Genomic DNA, 25363 nt, shown 5'->3' with positions numbered 1-25363 from the left:
GAGCCAGGCATGGTTGTGCACACCTATATTCCCAGTGGTTCAGGAGACTGAGGCAGGAGGATCATGAGTTCAAAACCAGCCTCAGCAAAAATGAGGCACAAAGCAACTCAGTAAGTCCCTGTCTCTAAATAAAATACAAAATAGGGCTGGGGATGTGGCTCAGTGGTTGAGTGCCCCTGAGTTCAATCCCTGGTACAAAATAAATAAGTAAAATAGTACCTCCAAAGATAACCCTGCATGTACCTGTACTTCCCCATTGGCTAAAAGATTCTTAAGAAGTCTAGATTGTCAGATGAACACTGGATGTACCAGTACATGTCCAAAAACCAGGCATCTCCATTTTAATAGCTGCCATGACAGGACAATGATTAGACAACTTTAGGGGTTATCACATCCTTTAGAAGGGTTTATTAAAAATGCATCCTACTAGACCCTACCCTGCAGAGAATCTGATGCTGTAGATCTGGGACAGGGTCCAGGCATCTACATTTGGCAAGCAAACTGCAGGTAGTAATCACACTCATCTACTGTTTACTCACTCTGTGGCTTGGATGACTGAAAGTTTAAGGTCTAGTGACTTTTAACACAGTGACTTTATTCTCAATACTCCCTGTTTTCACTCCAGGCAAACAGGGCTATTTTAAGTCCCACTATGCAAATTATGGTCCTAATACATATCTGTTGAGAGCATCCCAAGAACCAAACAGCAGACACACGTTACCCCATCTCATCCTAACAGTGGCTCTGTTATTACCATCCCCATTTTGTACATGACGAAACTGAGGCCCACGGAAATTTCCCAAGGAGGTGGTGCCAGGATTCACATCCAGTCTGTCTGACTCCAAGAGCTGCATTCTAAGCATGACACTCCACTGCTTCTATAAAATAGTGTTCCTCAGAGGGTCTTTGGCTTTCGGCCAAGCTATTTCAGGCTGAAGTTCAGTTCAATTTCATGGGCATTTAATTGAGTGTCTGTGAAATGCCGGCACTGGCATAAAGTGTCTTATTTAATCCTAGCAGCAACCTTATGGAGAAAGTGTGCCTGCTGTTTTCCTGAAGAGGAAGAGTAGGTCCAGAGAGGTCCTGTGGCTTGCCCTGTGTTGCACAGTCAGCTAGAGACCCAGTGGGATTGTTGTTGCTCCTTCCTTGACCCACAGCTGCCCAGCTGAGTCTCCCGGAGGGTTCCTTAGGTAACATAAGGCAGCTTTGATTCACTGACACTCTTGAGCATTTGGGCGTGTTTCTGGCAGTCTTCATTTTTGACTGTTAAACATCTGAGTCTGTAAATAAAACATTAGTGTACAAGTGGGAAAGACAGACAGAGCCACCACAGTCTTTAAACACCACTGCTGAGAAGCTGCAGCAAGATGAAAGCCCTCTGCGCAGGCAGGGAAGGGGGTGGGCTCCCTGGAGGAGGCTGCACCGCAGTAGGCTCTAGAAGCCCGCAGCCTGGAGGAAGGGCCAGAGGAGGGGCCACAGCAGGGGAGGATTTGGTGGGTATTGAACCTGGGGTCCCAGGGATTGGGCCAGATCCCAAAGCCTCCTGAACCCTGCTAAGAATCTCCCTTCTCTCCTTGGCAGGTAACTAGTTTCATGCTTGATTTGTGATTGAAGATGTTGTGATTTTTCTCCTCCAGCCGATCGATCTTCTTTTCCATTACCTTAAAACAGCTTTTTTAACCCCCGCTCTCCATGGTGGCTTTTTCTTCCCAAGCCTCTGTGCTCAGAAGGTGGCAGCTGTAAGCACCGGGCGCCATCAGAGCTGGGGTTGAGGAGCCTGGAGGTGAGGAGATGCTTGAGCACCTCTTTTTGTTCTTAGAGCCAAGGTTCGTTTCTGTCCTTTACAAGTACTGGCAAGAAGCCTGCTCCAGCTGGAGTGGCTCTGGCTCACCTTGTGAGCACCCCGTTCCTGGGAGAATGCTTGGGTTATCTGTCAACAGCTTCCGGTCGGCTGGCTGTCCCAATGGCTCAAGAGCTTTGCACTCTGATTCAGGGACATTATGCAGTCCCTTTCCACTGTCCTCTGAGAATGGACACACTTCTCTCTACGGAGCCAAATGGCACTTTTACTTCTGAGCCCTGGCAGCCTTGATCTGGTGAGCATTATAATCCTGAAGGGCACTTGTGGGGTTCCATGGCCCTGACTAATGGCCCTCTGAGGGGGAAGTGCTACAGTCCTTTTGTCAGTTATGGATAAACCACAGCCAGAGCCAACTTCTGCTTTCTGCTCAGAGACACTCCTGAGTGCCTTAGCATCAAGGATCTCTTGCCCTGAACCCTCAATTAGGAAATCAGCTCACCACTGCCCTGGGACTCAAAGATTGTGTGTGAGCACCCATCATTCCTAGATACCAGTTTCATGGATTCTGATCAGAATACCTTTTCTTCACCCTTCCATCTGCAGACAGAATCCTGATATAAAAACTCCACCACTGAGCAGAAATCCGTGTGTCTGAAATATGGTAGGGGTGGGCAGGATTTTCTGGGTAGCACATTTTCTTACCAGGTGGCTACCAGCCTCCTTCACATGTTCTGGACGGCATTGGTAGCAACAGCTTGACAGCTGAGGCTTGCTGTGGAAGTGTCGCTGTGAAGGCCACTTCTCTGAAAGTGTCACTGTGAAGGCCACTTCTCATGCCTTTATATACTTGAGGCACTCATGGGAAGGCTTCTTCATGGACTCTGTTTTCACCATGTTCCTGCAACATGTCATCCAAGAAATCTCTCAAATTGTTATGTTGGGACAAGTGTCGCATCTAACTCTGTGGTGGATAAATACTGTCTGGCTCCTCCTGAGGCCATGCAGCCATTTCTAAATTAAAATCTCTAAGCAGTGTCAGAAGACCTGTTAAGAACTGCTTCTTCTTGGGCTGGGGATGTGGCTCAAGTGGTAGCGTGCTCGCGGGGCATGCGTGCAGCCTGGGTTCAATCCTCAGCACCACATACAAAGATGTTGTGTCCGCCGAATACTAAAAAATAAATATTAAAAAATTTCTCTCTTTCTCTTTTTTTAGAAAAATAAATAAGTAAATAAAAATTTTAAAAAAAGAACTGCTTCTTTCATAATTGCCCTAGTCTTAGAAGAACTTTGAAAGTTCTCAAGATGGCATGAGTCTGACTCTCCCAAACAACCAACCACCCCACCCCTTCTTTGCCCTGGACACTTTCCTGTTTTCGTCTGGATAGAATACAAGCCTCTCGGCACATGAATTGAAAGAAGCAATATGGAAGATACCAAGTTCTTTGGTATACCCAAAAGCAGACTTTTTTTTTTTAAGTGAAAAAAGATCTATTTAAGTGTCAGAACTGTGGATTTAGTTGCCTACAAGGAAAACTTCAATTCATACTTCACTTAGCACCTAATGCATGGATGGAACTGTGGTGCATTAGAGAAAACAAAGACACAGAGGAAGCTCAGTCTTTGCTCTCGTGCAGCTCATAATGCAGCCATTGAAAACCAACTGACACTTCTTGCTGTTTAAGCTTCTTTTTTCCCCCTCCTTGTTTTGAAGTATTTATTTATTTATTTATTTATTTATTTATTTATTTGTGCCATATATCACTCTTGTCACCCAGAAATGTAGCATTTATTGTAGCAGCAAAACAGAGACCAAGCTAAATCCTCAGAACCACAGTGCTTAAGTGATATAAGACTTTCTATGCCAGAACCATGGTAGGATAGTCCTCAGTAAATCCTCTTAAGACTGAACCACTCCAGTGTTCTGTTCATTTGCTTTTTTTCCCAGAGATTTTCTATGCTGCATGGATGGGGCATACTCCTTTTCCCATCTTCTTCTTCACTCATCTTCTCCTAACACACTTTCTGTTGGACCAGTCATTCAACTGAAGAGCTGGAAAGGAACTTACACGTTCAGTTAGTCCATCCTCCAGTCTCAGTCAGGATGCCACAGTAAGAAGTTGGACTGTCCTATGTGAAAAGACATGAAAGGAGACATTTCCATTGATTTCCCCTTAGCCTATACTTAAGGTGTTCTAGTAGCACTTTCATGTTCAGCCTGAAATTTCTCTTTGACCATATCTTAGTGCATTTTCTGCTAACAGAATACCACAGACAGCGTGATTTATAAAGAAATGTATTTCCTACAGTGATGAAGGCTGGGAAGTCCAAGGATGAGGGAGTATCTAGGGAGGGCCTTCTTGCTCAGTAATAACATGGTGGAAGGATGGAAGGGCAGCAGAGCCCATGCAGGAGAGGGGTGAAGAGGTCATGTGTTGACCATGTGAGGACCATGTATTGACTCACACATGGTCAACATTTCATTACTATAACAAAAATACTTGTGAAAATCAACTTAGAGGAGCAAAGAATCATTTTGGCCCACAGCCTTGGAGGTTTCTGTCCATGGTCACCTGGCTCCCTTGCTCTGGGCCTGAGGTGACACAGAACATCATAGCAGAGGGGCATGGCAAAGAAAAGCTGCTTGCCTCAGGACAGAGAATGAGAGAAAGAGAAAGGGGTCTGGGGACAAGATTCAGTCCCCAAGGACACTCCCTTCACTAGGTCCCACCTCCTACAGTTCCCATGTCCTCCAATAGCCCATTCGGCTTAGAATCCATCAATGGGTTTATCCATTGATGAGGAGACCTAAGATTCAATCACTTCCCAAAAGCCCCCACCTCTGAACATTGCTGTACTGGGGACCTAGTCTTCAACACATGAGCCCTTGGGGAACATTCAAGATCCAAACCATAACAAGAGGGAAGGAGAGAGGGAAGTGAAGGGATCGAACTCATCCTTTTATCAGAAACTTACTCCTGCAACAACTAACCCACTCCTGTGATAACATTAATCCTCTGCCCTCATGACCTAATTGCTTCTTAAAGAAGGTCCCACCTCACAACACTTGGGTTGGGGATTAAGTTTCCAGAACGTCTGTGTGTTGGACCAGTCATTCAACTAAAGAGCGGGAAAGGAACTTACAGGAACTTTAGGTGACACATTCAAACCCTAACAGACCACAGTCCATCTTGTAATGTAAGGAAAAGCATCATAGGAGGATCATCACTTCCATGTTCCCAAACCAGTATGACTCCCACCTGTATCTCATCAAGATCTTTCTCGGGGAAGGCAGAGTAGGAGAAGGAACAGCATCACAGACTATGCCAGGAGACCCAACCTGAACCCAAGAGATGCTCCAGGATGGATATGGGAGGAGTCACCCCAGAATCAACTAAAAACTGGCCTCATATAGACAAGCTCTTAAATTTCTCTGACAAGGGAGAACTAGGGCAGGAAAAGACAAAAGAAAAGAAAGCAATGCCTATGGAAGTAGAGTTGAGGGAAAATGCCCAGGGAGCCTAGTGATTTTGTGGAAATGCATATCTTAACTGGTATCCTCAGGTTAAAGGAAATATGAGCATAAAGGTTTAAATGAATATTTAAACATTTAAATGAACCAGGTAGGAGAACCTGAGAGGGAAGGGAGTCTAGTGATGACTCATGATCATTTCTAAGCATTCCTAGTTCTCTCTTCTGATCTTCTCTTGAAGTGCCACTCAACCTGAAAGCCAAGAGAAAGGGACTAGAACTTCCCCCAATAGATTGATGCTTCTTTCTTCCCTGAGCCAGCGTGAACTCTACAGTATTTGTTGACAGATCACTGGTTGAACATGCTGTGCCCATCCTCGTCTTTCACACTGAACTTGGACCCTACGGCCCTCTTGACAAGGGGGAGATTGAGCTGTCCTGTTCACAACTGATCTCTGAGCCCAAGCAACCCTTGCTGTAAGAATAGCTTTGGCCAGAACAACCTTACCAGGACTCAGCAACATGCCAAAGTGTTGACATGTGCCTCATCTGTCCTGAGATGTCAAGCCAGGACTTACCAGCCAGCAGGACTTACCAGCCAGCCTGGCTGGAATGATAGACAAGGTGCGTGTGGCTGGGTGGGGAGAAGTCTAGGTGTCCCTGCAGCTGCTTGAGAGAGTCAGGGTTGGTTTTACATCCACAGGAACATTTTTAGGAACAAAGTACTGGCATCGTTGCCTAAGCCAGGCATGGGAATAGGGGAACCCTTTGCAAAATTATTCTCTTTGCTACCAAGGTCATTGCGGTCCAGCCAACCAGTCATATCCTCTGCCAGGCTGGGCTCAAGTTGCCACCAGTATGCCCTTGTTGTGTGCTGATCCAGTGTGAGATGGGGAAGAGAGGAGGAGGGAATAGTGGGAGAAGTCTAGATCTTCCAGGCCCTGGATGATGTGCAGCCTTGATATAAAGGGCCCCAAAGCCAGGAAATAGGAACTGAAACCAGAGGGATGGCATCCAGAACACCTGAAGCCACCCCGAATGCCAGCTCTGAGGGGCCAGTCCTGGGGTGGAGAGTGGGAAATAGCTGTGTTTGCCAGTGGAGGAAGGAGCCGGGCTTCACACACTTGGCGTAGTGGGGACAGGAATAAGTCTCTTCTTCATTAGCGTGGCCCACCTGGAACTTGTCTCCTTCTTAGATTCATACCGCACTTGTCTTCCAAGGAACTCAAAAAGTGAATAAACAGATATAATTATTGACCTTGTCCTTTAGATAACAACATGGACTTTAGGGCAGTTTATTGTCATTTACTGCTTCCCCCTTTGAGAGAAGAGAAAATGGAGGAATGTGGGAAACAAGTCGACTTCTTGGGAACTTGGGCCTAGTGAGTGTATTGACATTGTCAAGGAGCTACCAGGTGCCAGACCCTTTGGCCAGGGAGACGTGAAGGGCGATAGCTCATGATTCCCAGCTTCCAGGAGATCCCAGTCTGGTGAGAGCCAAGGCATACGCCAGGCTCTCAGGAAAGCCACCCCCATGGTGCTGAGATGCACCAGGAGGGACGGAGGGAGGAGAGCTTCCCAGAGGGCACTCAGCTGAACTCAAGAGACAAGAAGGACATGGATAATAGGTTCTGCTTTATTTTTCACATTCTTATTATATGCCAGCTCCTTCACAAATATGTTGTTCAAGTCCAGATGAGGAAGCAAGCTTCCAGAGGATTATCATGCCAAGTGGCAGGGCCAGGACTTGAACTCCGTGCTGCCGGCTCTATGGCCCAGCAATCAGGCATTGTATTTTTAAGGCCCATCTCTTGAAATGTTTTGTTCTAAACTCTGGCCTATGGCTGGCTAAGGCCTAGGCCTGGGAAGCATCCTGGAGACCCGGTGCAGCCCCCTGGCCTCGATACCTTGAGTACCTATCTCTAAAACTCCTTCAGAGGAAAGGGAGCATTAGGCTGTGGTTGAATTGGATGGTTGGGGCTGGGGCTCCAGAGGGGTAGCCTTATGGGGAACTTCCACCTGTCTCCTTTGTTTCCCGGGACCTGCCTCCCAGCCAGGCAAGAGGGTGCCTCCCAGCCACAGCAAGGAGAGGAGGGCAACTTTGGCTTGTAAAGAGGAGCTTGGCTCCCTAACCTGTGCCCCAAAGGAGATCCTTCCTGAGGCTGCAGGGCCACTGCTTCTGTTTGCGTTCTGGTCCCCGGTTTCGGGTTCCCTTTCCACATTTCACTGTTTTGAAGCCCAGGCAGGCCCTTGGTTTTCAGAGATCTGAAAACTAGGAAGCGGCCATATTTTTCTAGAGGAGGAGTTGGACCTTCTGCTGGGGCAATGGGAGATGTCAAGTCTACCGTTTTAAGACTCCTAATTTGTTTTGTTTTATTGCATTTAAGGAGATTTGGGAGTTGGGAAACAAATAAAATCACTCTGTCAGAGCAAAGGAGAAACATTTTTGTGTGTCCCTTCTAGCTTTTCATGTGGCGAAATGATGAAGACATAAACAGAAATTCCACTCGCAAAAGAAAATTAATAAAAATTGTATGATGGGCATATCAAGATTGATAGGGGGAAAGAAAGTCTCTTAGGTCCAGCTGCTTTGTGTCCTGATTTGAATCTGCTTGGAGTCAGTCAGAGGTGTCCTTGAGCCTCAGTGACTGTTCTTCCAAATAACTTGACCTATCTGAGTCCATGGAGATAGAAGCCCGCAAATTGAACTCTGTCAGCCACAGGCATGTTTCTCTGATAGTTTTCCAAGGAAGTCCAGTGGCACCCAGCCCTCTGGCCATCGTCACATGGTTGTCATCCTTGGGTCCTATGAAGATCTGTGAGTGCCATTGTCTCCCAGTGAGCTTTTTAGGCAGGGCTCACATCTGCCTGCCTGGAAAGGCCTTGGTGTGACGAAATTAACATCAATACAATTCTATTTTGTTAATTGCAATTTTTAAAGAAGATGTTAAAAAGAAAAGCATACTTTTAAAATTAAATAAAATTATTTCCCAAAATGCACAATATTTATTGCATGTGCTGCCTTGAGGTTTTTTTCTAATTCCTATAATGACGGAGTTGGTTTCACAACCCTGGAAGAGACTTTGGGGGAAAGCTAAGGCCATTTTCCAGGACCCTACTAATATTTCCAAGAAGTAAAAAGCCAAGGTTGTCTGGGTTTTTTTTGTCTTCTTCTTCCCACTGCGGGACTTTGTCTAGCGAGCACAGGTGTCATCGATTGCCAATAAGCTGTTCAGCTGCTTTCAAAGCGCAGTCGGCATCATTCCGCTTCTCTGAGCTTCTCTCAGGATTCCCGCTCGCAGAGGGAAGGGATCAACCCTTCCCCACTCTTTCTTGAGTTTTTCATCTTTCAGGCTCTCTCCAGTTGTTGCTTCATAACGTCAAAGTCTCAAGCTTTGGAAGGTGTCCAGGGGCAAATTCAAAAGCACACAGTATCTAGTTTGATCATGAATCCACAAAACCAGCTGTCTTCCCATCTTGGAAACAAGTCCTGTACAAATAGTGAATTGGAGACGTCACCCTGCCCTTTCCTGAACTGCACGCCTTGTCAAAAGGGAACACTGGATATAAATGAAAGTTCACATACACAATTTTGCTGGGCAAAATAATTCTCCTTAGAAAGCTGTTTACTTTGTTCTTGAATAAAATGCTACTCTCTTTCTGTCGATTTCTTTTTTAGTCTCAACTCTTAGACAGTCTATTGACTACATTGGGAAATCCAGAGTTATTACTACACTTTCATAAAAACCGTCCTATTGTCCCAAACTTTGTGTCTTTTTACATCATCCTTGCGGAGCTCTTTCCCCCTCCTTCTACCCTCTGCCATCTGGGAGGGTGGGGTCCAGGGGACGAGAGGCAGTGAGAGCCAGACAGAGGCTTGGGGAATCTCAGGTGTGTCAGGAAGCAGGCCAGGTGTACCAGGCGACCTTGCTAACATGAGTGTGGTCAACGCCACCACAAGTGAGAACTGCACCAGAAGTTACATCAGGGAAGCAGAGGGCTACTTGCTTTAATAAAGGGTCACGGAGAGTATCACCTGTGGGTGATACACTTATAAACAGCATTGATCTCGTACCATGAGCTTGATCTGTGACTGTTCTCCATAAAAACCCCATAACAAGTAAGCATTAAGTCAGCAGACATTGGAAAGAACTCCAGTTACTTTACCACCCCACACTTCCCCTATGAACAACTTGTAGCTCTGTGTGCTCATTTGACACAGGAAGTCATCACCATGTTTATCTGGCTCTGCTGTGCATAAGTTCTTGGTGCCATAACCATAATTTTATATGAATATAATGATTTACTCGCAAGTGAGTTCACAAAAGCCTGTCTACATCCCCATGTGGTGGATGATGTATATAATGTAATACACCCATTTTATAGTCTGGGGAAATAGCCAGGGAAGAGTGATACCAGAGTGAGTGCCGGACGGTGGTGTCCTGGTAAAAGCCTTACAACCAGTTCTCCAAGAGTAGAAGTCCTACTTGTAGTGGATGCTGACTTTGGTGTTATAAATATAGTACTCTTCCTTTTCTAAGGTTTTGCTTTCCATGGTTTCAGTTATCTGAGTCAATTATAGTACAAAAATATTAAATGGACAATTCCAGAAATAAACAATTCATACATGTTAAGTTGCATGCCATTCTGTACATTGTGATGAAATCTTGTGCTGTCCTGCCCAGGACATGAATTAGTCCCTTATCCAGAGTATCTACTCTGTATATGCTACCCACTCATTAGTCTTAGGAGCCTTAGGATAGCCCATTAGTCATCCCTTTTAGAAGATCCCTGAGTCCATCTTCTGTTGCTATGACAGAATACTTGAGACGAAGTCATTTATAAAGGGAAGTTTATTTCAGCTCACAGTTCTGGAGGTTGGCAGTCCAAGATGAGGCAGCTATATTTGGCATGGGCCTCGTGTGACATTATAACACAGCGTAAAAGTGGAAAGGCAAGTGGTAATGCATGGAAGAGGGAAAGCGTGAGGGCAAACTCACTTTAAAACAACCTTCTTTTGCTAGAAGGAATCCACTCCTACAAGAAAGGCATGACTTCTTAATGTTTTAATCACCTGTTAAAGGCCCACCTCCCAACACAGCCACAGTGGCAATCAAATTTCAACATGAGTTTCAGAGGGAACAAACATTCATATCCCAGCATCTTTCACACTGGCTGCTTCACTGTGAAGTGGGATCTTGCTCTGTGATTAAAGAAACAGCATTTTGCAGAGGAAGGAACCCTGACTTTAGATTCAGTGCCCTGTAATCTCATCCTGTCGCACAAGTCACTGCCACAGGACCTCTGGCAAATGACTTTACCTTCACACTCTTGCCTGAAAAGCAGAGGTGTTGACTTCATAGGTTAATTAGGAAGAGTAACCAAGGGGGTATCACATCACAAACTCCAGCCCGTGGTAACTCGTCCACAGTGGTTATCGTCTGGTTTGTGGCATTTCGGGGGATTTCACTTTTCTTCTTCACTTTTGCCCATCTGCATTTCATGCTGCACTGGTAAATATTTAACCACCAGCTCTCCAAAGAAAAGACCTGGTTGTAGTGTTTGCCCATTTCCATGATGCAAATACTCCCACCATGGCTGACTTCAAGCCACCACCATGACAACCCTGAATGTGGAGTTGGGAAGGGGAATACGCAAGTGGCCTTCCAGGCTGGTGGAAGCCCCCGTCAGCATGCAGCTGTGCACTCAACATTTTACTTAGGGGACAAATTAAGGAAGAGAGAGAAAATATTGAGTGCCAGCATTGTGTCTGGTCTATTCATGTTCATCTCCCCTTCATCTCCAGCCCTTATTAATCGAATCAAACAGCATGCTGACCTTGAACGGCCAGCCATGTGAAGTGGAGGGCTTCTGGGAGCCAAGAGCCCTTAACTTGCTCCCCATCTGCCGGGCTCCCAGACCTTGGGCGGCCTGTAGAGGAGATTCTAAGATCAGTTCCCCCGGCAAGAATCAAGCAGACAAGTGCAAGGTTGAAACTGCCTTAGAGGTAAACCACGAAAAGTCCCAGCAAATAAAGGGCTTGAGGGGAACACACGCCCAGGTGGATACATCTCTGACTAGCCTAACCTTGACCTAGAACTCAGTGACACAGCAACTGTGTGTGCATGTGAGGAGATGGTGGGGGGGGGGGGTGGGTAGGCTCTGCAGATTACTGGGCGAATACAGAAGAATGGGACATTAGACGGCTCCTGACAGGCCCCCAGTGGATCGTCAGGCATGAACAACAAAAGTGCAGAGACACAATCCATACCTCACGGATTCAGCCTCCTGGCAGCTGGTTCAGACTCTGGCCCAAGAGTAGGAGCTCAAGCTAAGGGTAGAGCTCAGTGATAGAGCACTTGCCGAGCATGCACGAGGCCCTGGGTTTGATCCCCAACACTGAAAAAAAAAAAAGATGCTTAAAAAATTTGTGATAATTCGGGCTGGGGTTGTAGCTCAGTGGTAGAGTGCTTGCCTAGCACACATGAGGCACTGGGTTTGATCCTCAGTACCACATAAAAATAAATAAATAAAATAAAGGTATTGTGTCCATCTGCAACTAAAAAAAAAGATTGAAAAAAAAAAGAAACTTGTGATAATGCTTGGTTCGGGTGGATTCTTTAAATTTTTAATTAATGAATTTTATTCCTTCATAGCTTACCTCTTGCAGAAGGGATACAAGACAGCTCAATAAATTCCTATTGAACAAATAAGTAAGTTTTAGCCCTAGCCAGTTCCTGGTTTTGCATGTTCCTGAGTAGAAAATGTGACTTTAAATCTAAATGAGATGCAAAGCGTTAATACAGGTTGCCAGTCATTTTATAAAAAGTCTTCTGGCTTTTCTGTATTTTTCAAATGTGTCCTCAAAAGAGCATGGATTGTTTCTGTTATTTAAAAAATGAATATATTTTATAAAAATAACCTGCAAAGAAAAGTGAAGCAAGAGTGTTATCAGCAATTAAAGCTCCAGGGGGGACGTGTTCCTGCTGTGAGGCTCTAAACCGAGGGTCCTGTCTCCCTGGGGCTCCCATAGCTCTGTCCTGCATCTGGTGGGACCAGTGCTCACATCCTCACCATTGTCGCAGCTCCAGGCTCTCTCAGCTTCTCTTCCCAGGGGTCTCCCGCCTCCCAGGTGATAATAATGTTCCCCTGCATAACGCCCAGGCAGATGATGTAAACACAGGCACGAATAGAGACAGATGAGCCCCCAAGAGGAGTGAATAGCAGACCACACGCACCCGGAGGAACCCCTAACTTAGAAATTTGTTGGAGCCTGTTATCCCTCCTCCTCCCCCTCCATCTGCTCCCCACACCAGAGGAGATAGAGGAGGTCACTTGTAGGGGAAGTCCCCAGCCAGGCCCGCCAGGCCCACCCTCCCATTTGCTGGCCTCCTCCCAGAGAACTGGTCTCTGCTCCTCGCTGTGTGATAAGTGTACCCATTCCATTTCCCCCAAAGCATCAGGGCTGCCCTGATAAAGGAATGCAGAGCCGTGGATCCTCCATTAAAGCATTTGTGGGGTTGTCAATGAGCCTTCCCACTTCTTGAGACCTCGACTCTTTCTTCTGGCCTAAGATCACAGTCTGGGAACCTGTGTTTGGGTTTTCATTAAAGACACGAGTGGAGACTTTCGCTCTCAACCTGAGCAAGTTCAGGGGGTTTGTGACCGAGACACCTTTGTGCATACAATGTCATGAATTCTTCCATTAACTCCCTGAGGTTGTGGCTACCCTGTTCTTAGAGCCTAAGTGGCTCGCTTGAAAGCAGACAGAGATATGCTCCAGGGCCCTGTGGCCACACAGCAGTGCCCAAGGAGACGTGACTATGATTCCTCAGGCAAAACTGACCTTTTTGTGTGTGTGACAGCTTTTTTGAGATATAATTTGTGTATCACACAGTTTGCACATTTGAAATATACACTTCAGTTTTTTAGTGTATTCATGGAGTTGTGCAAACACTACTGTCAATCTTAGAACATTTCATCACCCCACCAAATAGATCCCTCACCCCAAGTCCCTCCAGGCCTCCCTGTCCAATGCAGCATAACTGCTTTTTATCTGTGCAGATTTGCCTATTCTGAACATTTCATATAAATGGAGGCATACAGTACATGGCTTTGAGTGTGGCTCCTTTCTCTTAGCGTAACATTTTCAGGGTTCATCCACGTTGTAGCACTTGTCAGTACTTCATTGCTTTTTATGGATGTGTAGTAGTATTCTCTTATATATATGATGCATTTTGTTCATCCATTATCAGTTGGTAGCCAACAATCAGTTGGATTGTTTCCACTTATTGGATATCCTGAATAATAGCCAATGAACATTCATGTGGACGTACGCATTCATGTCTCATTGGTATGTCCCACATATCATGCCTTAAAATCCGTCAGTGATTTCCCATTGTTCCTAAAATCAGGTTCAAATTCCTTACCTTGGTCTATGATGTTTCTCCTTCTGCTATCAGAGGCTCCAGGAGAGCAGTTCTCCCTGGCACCTAGCACGATGCCTGGCACCCAGAGGCACTCATTAAATATTTACTGAATGAATAATGGATAATGATGGCAACAAATGAGTCACTTGTTCGCAGGATTCCTTTAGCCTTGGTGTCTCCCACAGGTGATGGGGAGAATCAGGTGATTGCTGAAGACACGTTGACTCCTCTTGCTAGCCGCAGCTGAGTTCTCCCCTCTCGCTCACCTAAGGGACCACTGCTGAAATAGGAAAAGGCTTGGGGGAGTCCCCACAGTCCTGAAATAAAGAGCCTCATTGGGTCCCACTACCACCTGGGTTCTGTCTTCCACCGGGATCATCCCCCAGCATGTAACCGGGCAGCCCCTGACACTGCTGACCAGACCAGCTGTCATCTCAGCCTGTTTCCAGGGGTGCAAAGAAGCGTTCTTTGAGGCAGATGCTTCTCTGAGAGGTGGGGAGCTGCACTGTGACAGACTGCATTTCCTTTAGTAAAGATGATTGCCTTTCTGCCTGTGTTGTTTGAAAAACTGTCCTTGAAGAAATTCCAAGAGGAAACTGTATGCCTTCTGAGACTTAATTGCTTTTTCAAAAAACATTGTTTTCATTTCCCCACAGATATGCACTTATTTGGCCATTATCCAGCACATGACGACTTCTATCTCGTAGTGTGCAGTGCCTGTAATCAGGTCGTCAAGCCACAGGTTTTCCAGTCGCACTGCGGTAAGTGGACTCCTGCACCCGGCAGGGGCACAGGCAGCCGCCACTCCGGGCACAGTCGCCTTCCACAGGGCCCCCCAGTGTCTGTCTTTGCCCAAGGCTGTGGGTAGACTCTTCCTGGGGCTGCTGCCTCTGCTCACAGGGTAACTGTTTTAGGATCTGTAGTCCTCCTGCTGAAATGCTCGGTCCTGTGGGGGAAAAAATGAGAGAAAACCTGCAACTCGTCATGGTAGATGAGGCTAGACTGAAGCCATCCGCCCAACCTGCTGACCTCTGCAGGTAACCAAGGGGAGGGGAGAGCAATGGCTTGAGGACACACTCCTGCAGCCTGACATTTTCTCCTCTTGAAACAGGGGACTGGAGAGCGGTTTCCCAGACTCACATAAGGGGGCTGGAGCCAAAGGTAGCCCAGTGCATGGGCCATTGGATGCTGACCCCAGGAAATGGCATATAAAACCTCAAGTTCCATTTATCTGTTTCCAAGAATCCCCTCTTTTCTTTAAAAAAAGAAAAAAATCCAGCTGTGTCTGGGAACTCGCTTTCCCTCTGTATCTTAATGTCCTCGGTGTGATAAGTTCCTTCAGTCAATCAGCAACACACCCCCACTCCCACTCCACTCAGCGCAGGTGCCGTGGACAACGACAGAGCGCACATGGCACTCCCTCAGGCATGAATGAACGGCCAGCTTGTCTTAGACAAGAAACCTTTGAATCTCACTGGGTGGAAGTTTCCTGTCTTGAACAGGGATCTGGCCCAGATGATAGCCAAAGCCATCATAGACAGTAAGTCCAGAGCAGTATTTCCCAAATGTTTTATGAATTCCTGAGCCCCTTTTGATGAATGTAAATTCTGCTTTATTGTTAAAGTTTTGAAGCACATCCAATATTGTACTTTAAAAAAAAGCAGTTATAATATTGAATGAGCTTTTGCAAATGACACATTTCCCCTTTCTCACACTGGGGATTTCTGATTTTCCCCCTGTCCCTTTATTTATCACCATGTTGTAATAAATAGGCAAGAATAAAAGAATTGAATGTGTTTGGGACTGTAGAACAGTGTATGTATATACTAATATCATCTATGAACACGTGTATATGATCCATATATATCTATGTATATACAAGGCCTCTGTGTATATATTGTAGGTGTATTTTGTGCTTGTAACATGCAGAAAGAGAACCCAGCTCAAGGGGCAAGACTGACAGGACAAAGCAGAGACAGGGCCCTAGAAAGTGCTGCATAAAGAGCTCCGGTGAGAGGCAGAGTCCAACTCTGTCCTTGGGTTACTTGGTTAACGTCTCTGGACTTTGGTTTCCTTGTCTCTTCCATGAGGAGGTAACTCCTGTGGACGTACCCATCTCCAACATTTTCATTCCTGGCAGTGTGAGTGTGAAAAGAGCAGGCATGTTCTGGGCATGAGTTGACCTTCTTGCTCAGTGTTCTGTGGCAAATGGCCCTGTCTTCCTCCTGGAAGAGAGACAGGGTCAAACGTTTCCGAAGGGGAACCGTCAGAGGCCCCGTGGTGGTGCCTCCAGCGGAAGTGACAGATGGGGTATCAAAAGCAGAGCAGTGATCAGAAGTTGCCACCAGTGCTCCGTGAATGACCTGTGAGCTCCATGCTCCATTGCCTCTTTGCACCTCATAACGATGCAGCTGGGAGTTCATCCCGAATGTGGTCACCGTGCACACATCCACTCACAGGACTGTGCCGCCACTCTAGGCACTGGGGTACAGCAGTGAACACAATAAGTGAAAATCCTGGCCCTGGGGAGCTTGCGCTGTACTGTAAGCCTTCAAAACCTTCACTGGGAACTAAGTTTGCCAGCTGTCTTTGATAGAAGTACCCTAAAAGGGACCTGGGATCCCCCTGCCCTGCAGAATCTGCCTAAGGGCAAAACCCCCATCTGGCTAGCAGAGGAGCTCTAGGACTTTGGTGTGGCTGATACACATGCCTCCCTCTACCTTGGGGCTTTTGGTGCAAGAACCAAGACTCAGCTTATGGGAAAGCAAATGGCATTGTGGCGCCCTGCTCTGAGCAGTGGCAGAAAATTAGTTTGGGGCTTTGGGGTTACTGACTTCATCACTCGAAGCCCGGTCTCCATTGAGTTTCTTGCTGAGCCAACTGACAAGCAGCAGTGGGGACATAACCAGAGCTCAGCAAATTGAGGCACTGAAGCCTCTCTCCTCTTCCAGGTGTGTGTACCGATAATCCAAGACCCATATTTATCAGGACTGGGAGAGAATGCACGGCAGAGCTCAGAACCATGGCAACTCTTCCGGGGGAGTATTTTTTAGTCCATCTAAGAATTTCTCCTATAATTTCATGATGAGTTGAGGCTGCTCTAACAGAATGCCAGAGGTGGATGCTTATAAACAACAGAAATCCGTTGCTTGCAGTTGTGGAGGCTGGACGCCTGAGGTCGGGGTGCCAGCACGTCAGGATTCTGATGAGAGCCATTGTCTGAGTTGCAGATAGCCACCTGCTTACAGTATCCTCGTGTAGCAGAACGGGGACCAGAGAGCTCCCTGGGGCCCCTGTCTTACAGGCAGTAACCCCATTCATTATGTAATTGCCTCCCAAGTCCACCCCCCTCACATTGGGGGTTAGGGTGTCAGCGTATGGATTTGGGAGGACACAGACATTCAGTCCCTACCAGTCTGTCTTTTTCCGCTGTTTCACCTTGTGTGATGACCCTTGCTCTCTTCAGCAAGTTAATAAGAGTTCCACTGTGTCCAGGGCCGGGCACTGTGCCAAGTGCTTTCCATATCTTTGAGCCTGTAACAGCCCTGTGAAGGAGGTATGAATTGGTATCCATTGAAGCTGAGGAAGCTATGGCTTAGGAGATTTCAGTGTCTTGCCCCCGGGGCCTCAAAGCCGGGCAGGTGCTGAGCCTGATTTCACACGCAGCTTCATAACAGTGAGGGAAGTGCCTGCTGCGTCGTCATCTCTCTGTACACAAATATTGAAAGCAGAGCTCTTGAAGGGAAACTGGGGCGGGGCTCAAGCCCCACCCACCTGGCCTTCCTCTGACTCCCCTGCAGTCCCACCACCAGGGCTCCATAGAGCATCACTTGACGTCTGTTGATGTAATGGAGATGGCAGGCTTTGGAGTCAGACAAAGGCTCACAGGACTTCCCCACTGTGTGACCTTAGAAGGGTCAGCTCATCTTCTCCATCTCGGTTTGCTCATCTGTAGAATGGGTTAGTCAGCCTGCCTGGCAGGGTTGTCCGGACATCACTGGTGCGAGTCCTAGAGTTCACTTCCTCCCCTCTCTTCATGGCATCTGCTCACACTGCCCCCAGCGGGGATGGGACTCCTGTGCCGCTTGCCACCTTCTGCCACGTAGTTGTCTGTGGACTGTCTCTGCTTTCAGCACCAGGAGATTCCTTTCCAATTCTGTACTCCCAGCACCCAGAAAATGAGTTCATCACAGGGGCATGGCAGCATTCAAGACCTTGGTATACTGGCCTTTCAAGCTAAATGGAGGGTTGTGGTGTGTGTGTGTGTGTGTGTGTGTGTGTGTGTGTGTGTGTAGGCAGTCAGTTGTGGAATTAAAGAAAATTGTTTCTTACTCAACACTTATTTTTTTTAAATTTATTTTTCAGTTGTAGTTGGACACAATACCTTTATTCATTTATTTTTATATGGTGCTGAGGATCGAACCCAGGGTCTTGCACGTGCGAGTCGAGCGCTCTACCGCTGAGCCACAACCCCAGCCCTTACTCAACACTTCTGACACCAAATATGTGGGCTTTGCATGCCAAGCCATTTTCTGTGGACACCAACTGGGTGTCCTATAATTTAATTTGATTCTGACAATAACTACTCAGAGTTAGTGCAGATGCCACAGGTTAAAGGCTCAGCCCTACAAAACAGCCTCCTGCTGCAGATGCCAGTCACAATCAGCGAGTCTCAGATTCCCCACACTGATGTCTAAGTTGACCATAGCTGGGGATTCCCACAAACCCCTCGTCAGGTTTGATAATTTTCTGCAATGACTCACAGAACTCAGGGAAACATTTTCCTTTCATTTACTGGTTTATTATAAAGGATGCAAATGAACAGCCAGAGACACATAAGGCAAGGTCTAAAAGGGTCCCCATAGAATTATGGTGCTACCCGAATAACATGTGGATGCCTTCACCGACCTGGAAATCTCTCTGAACTCTTGTTGTTGAGGGGCTTTTGGGAAGTTCCATTACACAGCCATAACTGATTAAAACACTGGCCATTGGTGATAAACTCAATCTTCAGCCTCACCTTAAAACTCTCTGTGGGGGGGCTGGGGTTGTGGCTCTGTGGTAGAGCGCTTGCCTAGCACATGTGAGGCACTGGGTTGGATCCACAGCTCCATATAAAAATAAATAAATAAAATAAAGGTATCGTGTCCATCTACAACTAAAAAAAAACAAACCTTGGGCTGGAGTTGTGGCTCAGTGGTGGAGCGCTTGCCTTAAATGTGTGAGACGCTGGGTTTGATTCTCAGCACCACATGTAAATAAAAAATAAAGGTCCATCAACAACTAAAATGAGTAAAATAAATAAAATTTTTTTTAAAAAAAATCCCTCTTTGGGGACATAGCTATCAGTCTTCTCACTATCCTACAGAAACTCCACAGATTGCAAAGGTCCTCAAAGCTCAGTGTCCAGAAACTGGGAACCAAAAGCAGATACAAAAACAAATGTGCCCCTCATGCCAGCACTCAAGAAATTACAAGGGTTTAGCTGCTCTGTGTCAGCAACTGGGGACAAAGACCAAATATATATTTCTTCTTATATCACAAGTCACCGTAGCAATGTGAAAAATAGGATAGCATCATGGAGAAATCATGAATTTTGGAGTCAAATGGATCCAGGTTAGGATCCTGACTGACATTTTCTAGTGGTGTAACCTTGGGCTGATGAGGTGACCTTTCTGAGACTCCTCTTCCTCGTCTATAAAATGAGAAGGCCCGTGCCTGCCTTGTGGAGTTACTCTGAGAAGCAGCATATATAGTTTTCTGGCGCATGGTAAGGAAATAAAGAAAGGGTAGCTATTATTGTCAATAAAATGTGGCTACTTTTTATTAAGTCAAAAGTTTCTTATGAAAAATGGGAAAACCAATTTAGTCAAGTGTTTCCTGTCTTCGTTCCCCGGCCGTCTCAGGGGATGTGCGCTCAGGTCAGCCTGTGGACTTTCGCCTCTGATTCATCTTGAGCTTCCCACACTCTTGGAGGCAAGGATTGTCACCTGACGGTGATCATGTCTGCCGGGAGCCCCGAGGATTTGGCCCAGCAGATAGTGCTTGACATTCTCCTTAGAAAACGTGGCTCCTTTGGAAACGCCACAAAGCTCAGGTGTCTCTGGGTTCTCTGCCCGGGTGCTTTACAGGGGTACTGTGACGCCCCCCCTAGCATGCCTGGCCACAGTCCTGCCCCTGATACTGCCGAAGCGGATGTCCCAGACAGAAAGCAGACACAGCCACTGCTTGGAAGCCCTGTTCCTGGCAGGCGGATGGAGGACCCCTGAGAGCCATGCTCCTGCCACCCGACCTGTGTCCCAGCCTTCTTGAGCCTGTTCTAAGTCTGTGCCAAGGGCTTTTTAGATACTTTTCAGATCTCCACCCAGAAAATCTAGGATCTGGAGGGATCCCTCTATTACTGAATTTCCTTAGATGGATTGACATGGTCCAGGTAGTCGTAGGAAAAAGAAAATAAAAAGCATCACCTTGAAAGGCCTGATTCCACTCAGCAGGCATCTCTGTCTATCCCAGATTGTCCTCCCAAGGTGTGGCTCAATGCCCTGGAAGGGTCTACCGGTTGAGTGCAGCCTCTCTAGAATCAATCTGCTTAGTTTCAAATCCCATTTCTATCCCTGATTAGCTGTGTGACCTGGGACAGGTTCCTTAGAGTTTCTGTGCTTTCATTTCCTTATTCTTAATACGGAGTCATAGTTATCTCATAAGGTCTTCAGGATGATTAAAGGAACTTGCTTGTGTATGGAAAGCACAATGTAGAACAAGGCTTACTTTAAGAAAAAATGATAGTGATGAGTTTCAGAGATCCATATTGAAATCTTGTCCAAAAGATTGTCCCCTGTGGTATTGTGGAGGGAGAGAAAGTCCTTTGTGACTATCCCTCTGGTGTCAGTGCTGTGGTGGGACGTAACCTCCACCTAGACCGAGTGCTGAGGCCATTTTCCTCAAAAGGAATACTGAGGCGGGGTACCCTCTTTACGCATGTGCAGAGGCAAGGAGGTATGAGGTGTGTATAATGGAAAAAATACTACTGCTAATAATAGTGTTCTTTTAGTCACTTTGGAATACTGTAATTTGCTTTAGTCAGCTTGTTCGTCATTGTGACCAAAAGACCTGAGAAGAACAGTTTTAGAGGAGGAAAAATTTACTTGAGGGCTCACAGTTTCAGAGGTCTCAGTCCATAGAGGCCAGCTTCATTGCCTGAAAGGAGGCAGAAAATCATAGAGGAAGGGTGTGATGGAAGAGAGCGCTCAGGACCTCACACCAGGAAGCAGACAGCTCTGCCCATCCAGAACCAAATACACCGCAAAGGCACGCCCCTCCGTCAGCCACACCCCTCCCTCAGCCACGCCCCACCTACCTGCAGTCTTAGTTAATCTAATCTCTATCAGGGTATTAATGCACTGATTAGTTTAAGACTCTCCTAACTCAGTGATTTCACCTCTAAATTTTCTTGCATTGTCTCTCACACATGAGCTTTTGGGGAACCCCTGGCATCTAAACATAATTAAAGATAAAGTAAATAGGTCAGTTCAAATTATAATTTTATAATTGGGTTGAACATTTATGAAATTATTGGACTTTCCTAGGTGAAAGGAAAATAATTTTTCTCTGTCCTTATTTTCTAATGTTAGCTACCTACTGTCAAGCATGGGTTCCTAACAGCAGCTCTATTGATATTTTGGGATGTGTAATTCTTTGTTGTGGGGACATCCTGTATGTTGTCATGGGATGTCAAGCAGCTTTCCTGTCTATGGCTTACTAGACAGAATAGCAGCCATTGCCCTGTTCCTAATCTTTATTTGTTTATTTGTTTGTTTGTTTGTTTTTAGATTTATTATTTATTTATTTATTTGCAGTGCAGAGAATCAAACCCAGGACCTTCACACATGCTAGGTTCTACTGCTGAGCCAAATCCCTAGCCCCCGCCCTTAATCTGGACAACCCAAAATATCTTCAGACATTACCAATATCTTCTAGGAGACAAAAGCACCCTCATTTGAGAACCACCACCACAAAACATGACATGCCCCATTCGTTATATCATATTCTATACTTAATTATTTTTCCCAAAGCATGTGCACACTAAGCCCAGAAGTAACTTCTGTGGGATCACAGCCACATATAGAAAGTTGACTATTTCACCTCACACAGAGCTGGTCCCCAGAATCATTTCCCCACCACAGGCATATGCAGAAGTGTAAAATAAAAAAATAATAATAATAAAATAAAATAATGGAGAAAAGAAAAGGCAAAAGAAATTATACAGAGCCCATAGAATTTTTCAACCCCATTTAGCACTCATCCTCTGAGCAGAGAACCACACCCCACCCCTCAGAGATAATCCTTGGATGGCACTGCAAACATATTATTATTATTTTTTAATGGTTTAGAACCAAGGAACCAACATGTCTTTCAACAGACAAGAGCGGATTCAATTTTTCTCCCTTCTTTCTCGGAGAGGATTTTTCATTCCCTTTTCTGATTGTATTTTTGAATGCCCTTCAAGTAGCTGTTTTGCATGTTGATGGTGATGCAGTGGAATTTAATGAACTGTGAGCTACAGCAGAGAGGCTGAGCCGCAAAATAAATGAGTGACGGTGACTTGCTCCTGGAGCGCGGCATGGCATGTCCTGGCTGGCACCTGCTCTTCTGTGTGCATCCAGATGCCGATGTTGGTTGGGTACTGGCAGCAGCCCACCCAGCAGTGCTACCCATGGGAGCCTAATTAATGAGATTCCAAGGCTTCCTGCTATTGTTCTTTCTATGCTCTCTATCTCCAGGTGACCTCTGGTTGAGGAAGTGACAAACCATTTGTGCTTCTGAGCCCAAGAGAAAGTGAGTCCCAGCCAGTGTCAGTGCCCCTGGGCTTCCTGGGGCATCAGGGGTCCCATCACCAGCTAATTAGCCTGCCAGGACCTCCTTTCTGAAGGTGTTGACGGCCGTGGCACAGAGTTGAGGGATTTTTGTCAATTAAATTGGATTTGCTTTTTGAGATAAAATTTTTGTTGTTGTGATTGTCAGCTGTCCTTTTTATAAGACTAAATTTTTTGACACCAGAGAAATATAAAATAACTAAAAGAAATTGGTCTCATTGAATCTATTCTTTATCACGTCTGACAGCATTAATTAATAAGCCACAGCAAGGGCATGTGAATCTGTGCAAACTTGATATCATTAGGATTTTTTAAACTTTAATTTGATCGGTGTATCACAGATCCAGAATTAACTCCTGGTATTGACATAGTTTTGAGGCTCTTTATGATCACAAATAATCTTGTTTTCTTCTTCATCTTTCCATGGTCCTTAGTAAAGTGTAATCACACAATACATCTTAAAGAAATCCCTATGATAGATCCTAAGGCTATTTCTAAGGAAAGAAGTGATGGGATAACTAATTAAACCTTAAACCAAACATTACAACTGAAAGAATCTACAATTAAATAGGACTAGGATTTATTTAGATTTTTTTTTTCAATGCTAGGTGTTCAACCCAGAGCCTCGTACATGCTAGGCAACAACTATATCACTGAGCTACATTCCCAGTCCCAAGCACTTTCTCCACTTTAAATTTTTATAGTTTGAACTTGGCTTCTGCTCAAATTAGAATTAATATTGGCCCAAGAACATAGCAGTTTGACCTGGTCCCAGACCCTGGTTTCTTTTTTTAATTGCATTTATGGAAAATAAAAACAGTAACAATAAAGCTAATATAGTTTTTGAGTACTTACTATGTGCTGGGCCCTTTAATGAATTATCTGTCACTGCCCTAAGATGCTATGGTTGAATTATCCTTATTTCTCAGCAAAGCAAGGAAGACTCAGAGCATTTAGGAAATTTCTTCAAGATCAGGGTAAGTGGCAGAACCAGGATTCCAACCTAGACCCCAGAGTGCATTCGCCACTGGTTGAATGTTCTGTATCTTAGACTCCCTGCACCACTACAACTAAATTTTGATGCAGGAAGCTCATTTTTATCCTACAAAGTATGCTAGAGAAATGACAGGTGCTTCGTTTCTCCTTCACACCCTCCTAATCTGTGAAATTGATCCTATCTGATTATTTCCCTGGGTGAAGAACTTGTCCACAGTTTTAAGGAAAGGAGGAATAAACTGAGAATCCCAAATCTGTTTAAAGTCCTAACCACAACATTTGAAATAGACTTTTAAACATAAGAAAATAAAAATAAAGGAAGCTTGTGAAAGAGGTGACATGGGTACCATACGTGTTCTCCCATCCATTCTGTCTGCAGTTTCTTGATTATCAACAATAAATAAGCAGATCCGTTGAGACCCTCAATGGTAGATAATTTCCTCGCTATACAACAAAATTCCCTTTTTTGCATAGTTGTGTGAATTGAGTAGAAATGTTGCAGACAAACTTATCCCAGATACATTGGCTCAGCTCAAATTTAAAGATAGATTAATAGGATCTTTATAACTTCAGTAATATTGAGTTCATTTTTAACTTTTTTAAAAAATCTACTTATACTCATCAAAGCCTATATTTTTTTTTATATATTCTATTAGTTGTTCATGGATCTTTATTTATTTATATGTGGTGCTGAGAATCAAACCCAGTGCCTCACACATGCTAGGCAAGTGCTCTACAACTGAGCCTCAACCTCAGCCCCCAAAGCCTATTTCTTGAAGTCTGAATCTCTTGGATTTCTTTCTTCTGAGGCTCATAATTTTAATTCATTTACTTGAAAAAGATTTATTGAACACCTACTATATGGCAGTCATTGTTCTAGTGCTGCAGACACAGAGGAGACAAGACAGAGAAAGGCTTGGCCTTCTTGAGGTTTATGTTTGGATATGTCAAATAAAAAACAATACACAGCCACACCATATGAAGAGCTGGTAAAGAGGGTTCGTCGCAGCAGAGAACATAGCAAGAACAAGAACAGGCATCTTCAAGGCTTCAGAGCAGTGGGCAAGGACCACAAGTGAAGTGTCTTGCAGGCCAGAGACTAGAGTTGAGGTTTTATTCTGGGTGTGATGTGAGGACCCTGGAAGATGTTGAGTGAGGGAGACATAATCTCATTTATGTTTTCCAAAGTTCATTCTGACTGCAGTGCAGCCTGGGAAACCTTGTTAGGGGCTAATGTAATGCATGGTTAGTGGTAATAGATCATGGTATATCATGAAGGTGGATAGAAAAGGATAAACTTGGGATCCATTTTGGAAACCTAGCTGACGGAATTTACTGATGGATTGGGTTAGATTGGGTTGGATAAGGGAGGAGATAGGTTATTTTATTTAGAGATAGGTTAGGGGAAATGGCCAGCTATTTGGCAAGAAAAGGAATAGAGGGTGGAAATGTTGAAGCCAAGAGAAGAAAGTGCTTTTTAGACCATGTCCAGTGCAAGAGATTGAGTTGGGGGGGGGGGCACTAGATTGGCCACCTGAAGGTTGCTTACTTTGACAGTAGCCATTTTAGTTGTGTCTTGGAAATTTTTTTTTTTGCAAGGGCAGGTGGCTTCATTTTTGCATGACCAGTAGATCCCTTTTTAGGTTGGCAGCACCATGAGTGTTTGATCTGTTTGTGCTTAGCTCAGCTGCCACCCAACCAGATTGTCTGTTGACACCTCTGTGCCATCCCGTGTCTTATAGCTGCCTCCTGTGTCCTGTAGTAGGACAATTGCTGTTCAGTGGAATTACCTGTAC

General features: G+C 45.3%; 1 protein-coding gene across 14 annotated transcripts in view; it reads left to right on the top strand.

The window, feature by feature from the left end:
• Nucleotides 1-25363, top strand: part of Atxn7l1 (ataxin 7 like 1) — a 235667-nt gene that overhangs the window by 66976 nt on the left and 143328 nt on the right. For 13 of the 14 annotated variants that reach the window (XR_013435219.1, XR_013435218.1, XR_013435217.1 and 10 more), the window contains one exon: nt 14355-14459. Coding sequence is in view for 8 of the 14 variants with exons in the window: in XM_040291664.2 (XP_040147598.1) it covers nt 14355-14459 (105 nt within the window). In the remaining 6 variants the exon portion in view is untranslated. Of the gene's footprint in view, nt 1-11925; nt 11983-14354; nt 14460-25363 lie in introns of those variants that run through there. The other variant, XR_013435220.1, reaches the window with a different exon arrangement.

Source organism: Ictidomys tridecemlineatus, chromosome 2, assembly GCF_052094955.1.
Source record: "Ictidomys tridecemlineatus isolate mIctTri1 chromosome 2, mIctTri1.hap1, whole genome shotgun sequence".
In the NCBI taxonomy this organism is placed as follows: Eukaryota; Metazoa; Chordata; class Mammalia; order Rodentia; family Sciuridae; genus Ictidomys; species Ictidomys tridecemlineatus.
Note: the sequence above shows the minus strand (reverse complement) of the source record. Positions and strands in the feature narration are given on the sequence as shown.